The 8,101-nt window shown below is 34.7% G+C and overlaps 2 protein-coding genes across 2 annotated transcripts in view; both read left to right on the forward strand.

Moving 5' to 3' along the window:
• The first annotated feature begins 1,448 nt into the window (after positions 1-1,448).
• On the forward strand, positions 1,449-4,124 carry OHP2 (one-helix protein 2). Its single transcript, XM_021428443.2, has 2 exons — positions 1,449-2,009; positions 3,819-4,124. The coding sequence occupies exons 1-2, from the start codon at positions 1,570-1,572 to the stop codon at positions 3,931-3,933; spliced, it is 555 nt and encodes a 184-aa protein (XP_021284118.1). The 5' UTR covers positions 1,449-1,569; the 3' UTR covers positions 3,934-4,124.
• A 2,134-nt stretch (positions 4,125-6,258) lies between these two features.
• The window catches only part of LOC110416440 (putative serine/threonine-protein kinase At1g54610), a 5,308-nt gene continuing 3,465 nt past the window's right edge, over positions 6,259-8,101 (forward strand). The window contains 3 exon segments of the mRNA XM_021428438.1: positions 6,259-7,054; positions 7,564-7,848; positions 7,936-8,101. The exon segment at positions 7,936-8,101 is cut by the window's right edge and continues 152 nt beyond it. Of these exon segments, the coding sequence (XP_021284113.1) occupies positions 6,656-7,054; positions 7,564-7,848; positions 7,936-8,101 (850 nt within the window). The 5' untranslated portion in view covers positions 6,259-6,655.

The following is an 8,101-nucleotide window of genomic DNA, read 5'->3' on the forward strand; positions in this document are numbered from 1 at the left end:
TATTAATTTTTATATAATATTATCTCGTAAATATATTTTTAATGTTATATATTTTATTTTTATTTATTATTATAATCTTATATAGTTTTAATTTTTAATTTTTTAATTTTTTATATTATATTATTTTATTTTTATTTAATTTTTAACTTATATTATATAATTTTTATTTTTTATATTTTATTTTATTTTAATTTTTGATTCTTATATTATATATTTTATTTTAATATTTTTTATTTTAATTATAACATATAAAATTTTTTAATAAGGTAATAAAATTGAAGGGTAAATATATCTTTAAGAATATTTAGAGTGTAATGTAATGTAATTGCATTGGTTTTGGACTGCAATCACATTACATCTCTGTAATTGAATTAGCATTGCAATTTTACATTTTATGGTCTGTTGCAAAACAAACACTTAATGTAATTTAATTGGACAATTGAGAAATGTGCTCTTACTTTCCTGATACGAAACGTCACCTAAGTGTTAGATTTAGCTCCCTCAAGGAGAGCTCAACGCTCTTAACTCAGTAAAGCAGCGATTTTGATGGATCTGGTTGGAGTAAAGGTAAGAATTTTTTTTAAAAAAGAAAAAAAAAATAAATATGTATATAAAGTTGTAATTTTTATATGTTTGAGGGTAAAATTATTTAAAAAATATTTCACATATATAATTAACGAAAATTTAATGATTGGCTTTATGTTTCTAAAAGTAGATATTTTTTGAGATAAATTGTTTATTTGTCAAATTAATAGATTTTCGTGTAATTTCGATCAAAATTTAAAAATATTTGAGATATTTTATTTTATAAAAATATTATATTAATATTTTAATAATAAATAATAAATAATTAATAATAATTATTAAATTAATAATATTTTAATAAAAATAAATTAAAAGAGAAAAGAGGAAAAATGAAAATAGAGAAAATATAAATAGAAAAGAAAAGAAAAATAATATTAATATTTTAATTGACTATTAAATTATTATTAAATAACATTATACAAATTAATGAATTTTTAAATTTTATTAAATTTAATCAAGAGTGTTTTGTTGTTATTAGTTATTTTTTACTGTTCAAAATTATTTTTGTAAATTTAATATTAAAATAATATTAAAATTAAAATTTCATCAAATTACATAATATTTATTTTGCTTTTACGTAATAATTATTTTATTTTGACGGCTGTTCATTTCACTTTGCAGCTACCGAAATATGAAAATAGAGAAATTAAAATAAAAAAAAAATAAAGGTGAGCTATGAGTATCCGAACAGATGAAGCTCTGTACACTCAAACAAAAAAAGAGAGCAGCCTACCCGCAGAGGAAGCGCGTGTAATGGTGAGAGCGACCTGTGGATGGCGTGTTCTCACGCGCTTAAGAAGGCAGTGGCGCCAATTAGCCAACCGGGCATGGAGACCAACTATATTTGGAGCCATGTGTCTGTTGAAACTTGGCCACGCCTTATCCACACACCCCAGTTCTAACACAATCTGAAAACTTGTAAAGAAGCATTAAAACAACACACACACAAATAAACAGTTGCAGAAAACCAACACGGAAGAGAAAATGTCTGTGGCATCGTCAATCCCATGTATCAAAATCCCAAACCCTTCATCCCCATCTTCCTCCTCTTCTTCTTCTTCTTCTTCTTCTTCATCGTCCTCCACTTGTTGTAGATTGTCTACGACAGCCAAGCCTTATATTGTGACTATCAGGAGTTCTCAGACCGAAGGGCCTTTGAGAAGACCTGTGGCACCTGCTCCACCACCTCCTTTGAAACCAGTTCCTCCTTCTCCATCACCACCGCCGACACCTCCTCCTTCTTCTTCGCCTCCGCCAAAGCCGGCTTCTGTGGCAGCTGGTGGAGACCAGAATGTGATCACTTTGGAGTTTCAGAGACAGAAGGCAAAGGAGATGCAAGACTACTTTAAGCAGAAGAAGCTTGAGGAATCAAATCAAGGGCCTTTCTTTGGGTTCCTTGGGAAGAATGAGATTGCTAATGGAAGGTAAATGGAATATGCCCCTCTTTTCCTTTTCTTTTCTTTTTATCATAAGTTTGGTTGTATGGGTTTTTGTGGGTTTTGGTGCTTTGAGAAATCTTGTTAAATGAAGTTACTGTCTTGTCTTGATTAAGAAGTGGACGATTGGATTGATGGATATGATGCTGAATTATGAAAGTTGTCGATAATATACAGAACCTAAGGACTCCAAGGTAGAGCCAATTGAGAAACCAATAAAGAAATGAATAAAAGATCTGATTCTTACTTAATTGCTCGTAGAGACAGAAATTCTGTCAGGGTAAATTAGCCTCAGTGCTTGCTATTTACAGTTTTTGTAGTTGAAGACAATGTTAGGATTACATCTCCACTTTCTGTACCTCTGCCTTAATCAATAACAGCATATCTTGTTATAAGCAAATCAAAGCTGCTGTTAGCAATGGAAAAGTTTAAACAAATTCATAGAAAACCCCAGAAGTAAACCCAAATTTTGATTTTGTTGTTGTGTTTTCTTTAATTGTTTTGTGTTATCTAAATAGAAAAGAGGAAAGACAAGGATACTCAAACAGTTCTTTCTGCTTCTTCATCACTCAACAGTCCATCACCCATTTTTAAATTCCATAGATTCAGCAGTGGGCTTCATGAGTATATTGGTACTGACATGTGCTTTGACATATGAATTGTTTGACAATTGAACAATTTCATACCAGCAATGCTTTCTAGGCTATGGCATGGTTCAATTTAAGTAGACAATCCAAATATTTAGCCTAGAGTCTTTTGTTTTTAAATGTATCGGAGGGGAATACTGGTTTCGGCTTGGAGGAACTTATGGTTAGAATAATCACTGCTCCATCCAGTCCAACAAAGCTATTCTACATCTCATGCTCATACCTTATTTGTTTGAAAATTTTCATTAAAATTATTGACTGCTATTTCTGGGACTGTTCATATTCCTCTTTTAGTGGTCCTGGTGAGGACTTGTGTTCAGGACATCAACCATATTCTTTTTACCAAATTTTAAGAACTGGCCAATTTGCCTGAAGCCCTTGAACTGGACTGGTATAGAACTAGGCTCCCAACTATTGGCAAGCATAGAAAGAAGCTCTGATACGCGGTGACTGTTTTTTAATTGCTTTTTTAAATAATTTTGGTCAAGTATAAATTTTGAGTTCAAAACTTTATCAGTCCATTATTGCCTTTAGCAGATTAGCAATTGCTTATGGGCACTGTGCTTGATGTTGAGAGGATATTTCATACTAGTGTCCATGGGCTCCATGTCCAGAAATCTTGATATCTAAATTTTAAAATTCACCATTTTGTAAGCACAATATAAAGATTTGGAAGAGGATGGACCTCCTTACACATGTATGTATCTGACCTAAATCTATACTAAAGGAATATGGTATGTAATAAGCTCACACCATGCCACTCCCTCCTTGAATGAGTATTTCTTACCTGCTTTGTTTCATAAATGAATTCATCAAACCTCGCATGGTTAACAACAAAACTTGATTTCTTTATAGTTTCCTGCACATTGATATTGTTTTTTACACGATGTCAATTTATACCACCAAATAGCTTCCTGTGAGATATTTAGACACATACGCACTCTTAAACTTGAAGGCCTCTTACTTTTGACTAGAATAACCATAATTGAATGTTACACATGTTTGACTGTTTCAGTAAGATTTATTAATTTTCTATTATATTTAACCTGTAAAATCCTTATCTTGGCTACTGGGAGTTGGGTACAGGAATTATCATGCAAATACTTACTTTAGGATAGGATGACTGATTTTGGGGATGTTGGTATCGCAGGTGGGCAATGTTTGGCTTTGCTGTTGGGATGCTAACAGAGTATGCAACAGGCTCGAACTTTGTTGATCAAGTAAAGATCATGCTCTCCAATTTCGGGATTATAGATTTGGATTGACTCCTTTCCTTGTACCCAATGCTATCCATACTATTTGATTTTCTGTAGTAATATCCAATGTTTTGTTTGCAACTTCCTGAGCAAGTTGTTTGCTATCCTCATTGCTTGATCGATCAATTATAACAAAGCTGTATGCAAACAGTTTGCTTGGTTTTCAAGTATACAAGTTCTTTATTTCGATCGTTTCTATAGATCAGGAGCCTTTTGAAAGCAGAAAAAAGATGCAGCATCATAGTTGGTTAGTGATGGTCTCTCATAAAGACCAACAAAACATGGTTGTGACCATCATCAGTAGACAAACCAGGAGTAGCAATATTATGTAACAACTTGATAATATTTCAGCAGTTAGTTCTCCCCTTGTTAGATTCCGATTAAATTCTACAGTAAAAATTGCATCAGATGGTCAGCTATGATCGTCAGTACAACACTACAAACAGTTCATCATCCTTGACATTCATTTCCATATGGCATATATAAGAGTAACTAAAAACAGCACAAATGTGACGTGCAGTGCCTTTTGCTGATACAACATCCTTGCTTCCAGTCCATCCAGTCAAGCCTCGGCCCTTGCTATTCTTGTCTCTAACATTGCTATTCTGGTTTCCCATGAATGCCACCCAGCTACTACAGGGTTTGAGCCATTTCTGGTGCTTTGTACATGATCTTTAGTTGGAGGTGAATCATCTTCCCATGGTTGATAATGACACATCTTAACTAATTCAACTTTCTGCTGTAACAAGCAAATTAAGACATGTTAAAATTCACAAATAGAAATTCAGACATGGGTCCTTCCATATTTTTTGTCACAAAGATAAGATTTTACCTTTTTAAGTCTTTAATCATCAACCCTAGTAGATTCCTTATATCAGAAAAGCATATGGATAAACAATAACATGATTTCGAAAGGAAACACTTGACTCATGTTACCTAATATGACATATATAAGACTAAGCAATTGTTACCATATTGTGCCATGGGTTGTTATAAACTAGCTTTGACAAGGGACCGAAGAGTAGTAACATAAAGAACTTTGCTATGCTGGCATATAATTCCTAAAAGATCATCTAGAAAAACAGGCCGGGTTATGAGAATGGTATTTCACTGATAACAGCTTCTTCAACTGGTTCCCAGGAAATGCACTAACCATTAGAAGCTCATATATAGTTTTTGAGTTCTAGCATCTGATTTTGAAGGAGTCAAGCATGGTGTTTAACACAGGGAATAACATCAATAGAAGGGCTTTTCAAATAAGGTATGCTTCACAAGTCAGATATATGTAAATATGTCCTCATCCTTCACATTACCAATAAATCAGACTCATTTCCATGATTACTTACCCTTTGCATATATACTAGATCATGGAGGAAAATTTTTACTTTTAAGTAGTAATGCAGTTACAGCGTACTGAAGCCGCAAAAGAAAACCTCACCTAAAGAGCAAGCCTATCACCAATGAATCCTACTACTCCATCAATGGGCATCGATGGTGTTTTGAGTACATGGCTATCTATTTCACCATAGTTACAATTTGATACCAGCCGAAAACACCGTTACTCCTGTATGGTTAGTAACCATTGCAGCAAATACAAATGTACACAACAGAAATTATATGAAAATCAAGGAAGCTTCTTGCTTTAATATACAGTAAAAATTTCCAATTTGAGCCACTCAGTTAGCCAATAAAGAAAGAAGAATAGAAAAGGAATCACCACTAATTACTGTTGTCACTTAGAATTAGTGGATAATATTCAACAAGAGACACTTACTGGAACCAGCAACGCCTATTATCCTTATCGTAAGAGAGTGGTGAAAACCTCAAATTTGCGCCAAAACAAAAGAAAGTGGTGAAAACCGAAAATCGTAAGAGAGAGAGAGAGAGAGAGAGATCCCACCTGAAAGAAGAGAACTTATTCTTGTTCTTCTCCTTGAAGCCAACGCCTGAATATCTCTAAGCAAAGTTTAAGGTCAAGAATACAAGCTTCAACAACTAGAGGAAGAGAGAAATACAAAGCACAAAGCATTAAACCTTTTGGCTTGGACATTGGACATTAAAAGACAAGCTAAGTCTCAGTGCAGCAGCAGCAGCAATCTAGCAAGTGAGGTATCAGTATCCTCCTTCCCGACAACGTGGCATGTGTCGATAGACAAGTCAGATAGATCAGATGGCTGATACCCTACCCGTGGGGCCAAGGATCATGACATGGCAAGATCCGACCGGACAACTTTTCTAGTTCTATAACCAAGCTCCTGTGAGTTCAATTTGTCACGTGATATTGCAGCCTCTAAAGTGGTAAAATGTCATTGGTTCACACATTCCAGTTTTAACTCTTCAGTTTTCCCATGTTGTGTATGGTGTTTCCCTTTCAACTATGTCTCCCGCCAGAAACAGTTATGACAAACACAATTCAATGAATGGGGGTTTCAATGTTTCACTTTTTTCTTTCTCAATGAGCGGAGAAAGCAAGACAAAAAAGAAACCAAAAAGAGTGAACCGAGAAAAAAAAAGGGATCCTTTTTATTTCTCTCATACAGCAAAATTCCAAGAATGCCGCCTTAGGACGGCCATTTTTGTCACCTTCTTCTTCCATCTGTTTCTCTATGTTCTTTAAACTCTTCCAAGTGTCTCCCTTTCTTTTCTTCTTCTTCATGGTCCTTTCTCTACTTTGTTAGTCATTGTTGAACCATCAAGAAGAAGAAAACTTTTTGGTGACTGACACAAAGAAATGGGGTGTGTTCAAGGCAAGAATTCAATGAACTCACCACCTCAAGGGTTAGAGAAGCTAAAAATGGAAAATGGGTATATAGGAACAGGAGGATTTGTGGGTCATAGAAGGTCAACTGGTCAGAGGCATTCTGCGTCAGGTCGGGTTTTTAGGCCTGAGCCACCTAAGAAGCTTAATGGATTTGGTAGTGCTGATGGTGTTGTGGCTGGTGGTAAAGAAGGTAATTTTAATGGTAAAGAAAGAGAGAGAAGCGACAAAACTGTTGGAAAGAGAAATTTTTTGGTTGTTGGAGACGAGATGGTTGATGGATGGCCTAAATGGCTCATTGATAACATCCCAAAAGAGGTTTTGGCTGGTTTGGTTCCAAAAAGTGCTGAGTCATACGTTAAGCTTGATAAGGTAATTACTAAACTTTGATGTTACTTCTAGTTTCTCTGCTAAGAATGGTTGGGTGATCCTTATTTTTTTACTTTATTAGACTATCAAATCACTGTGGCAAGTATAGATGAAGAAAATAATGGCAAACTGTGGTAGTTGTCATTAAAGAAGCAAATAGAATTTTGATTTTCAGTAACTTGTGTACAAGTTGAAAACATATGATATCTTTTTCTTTAAAATGAAATCCTTGACAGAAATTGTTAGGTTGCCAAGGAAATGGTCGAAAGAAAAAAACTTATTCACTTAAATCTTTGATGCTATCCTTCTCTGCCCCCAGCTTGGCGAGAATGTTCAATAATCTCAGCTTGACAACGCCATGTTGGTTGTATTACGATCATCTGAATTGCATTCATTATACTTTATTGTCCTTAATTCTATGAGCAACTGATGGAAGTGTGCCTTTTAATATTGTGAATTTCTATGATAAGAAATGCAAATGATGTAAATTTCTTTATGCTGTTTGCTTATAGATAGGTCAGGGTACCTACAGCAATGTGTATAAAGCTCGAGATAGGAAGACTGGAAAGATTGTTGCCTTGAAGAAGGTCCGTTTTGACACATCAGAACCTGAGAGTGTGAGATTTATGGCACGGGAGATAATGATATTACAGAAGTTGGATCATCCCAATGTAGTGAAGCTCGAAGGGTTGGCCACATCGAGAATGCAATACAGTCTTTATCTAGTTTTTGACTTCATGCAGTCAGATCTGGCAAGAATTATATCTCGTCCTGAGGGCAGGCTTACAGAACCACAGGTTGGACTTGTCTCTTTCACTCTTTCTGAGATTTCAGAAATTGGAGACACTACTCTTCTCAGTTACTAATCTGAATTGTTGATGCAGATAAAATGTTATATGCATCAGCTGCTTTCAGGTCTGCAGCACTGCCATGAAAGGGGAATTTTGCATCGGGATATTAAAGGATCCAACTTACTAATTGATAAAAATGGGATGCTAAAGATTGCCGATTTTGGGCTTGCAAATTATTTTTCTCCTAACCGCAAGTATC

Source organism: Theobroma umbraticum, unplaced genomic scaffold (genome assembly GCF_002168275.2).
Source record: "Theobroma umbraticum cultivar Fairchild unplaced genomic scaffold, ASM216827v3 scaffold_51.0, whole genome shotgun sequence".
Classification (NCBI taxonomy): Eukaryota; Viridiplantae; Streptophyta; class Magnoliopsida; order Malvales; family Malvaceae; genus Theobroma; species Theobroma umbraticum.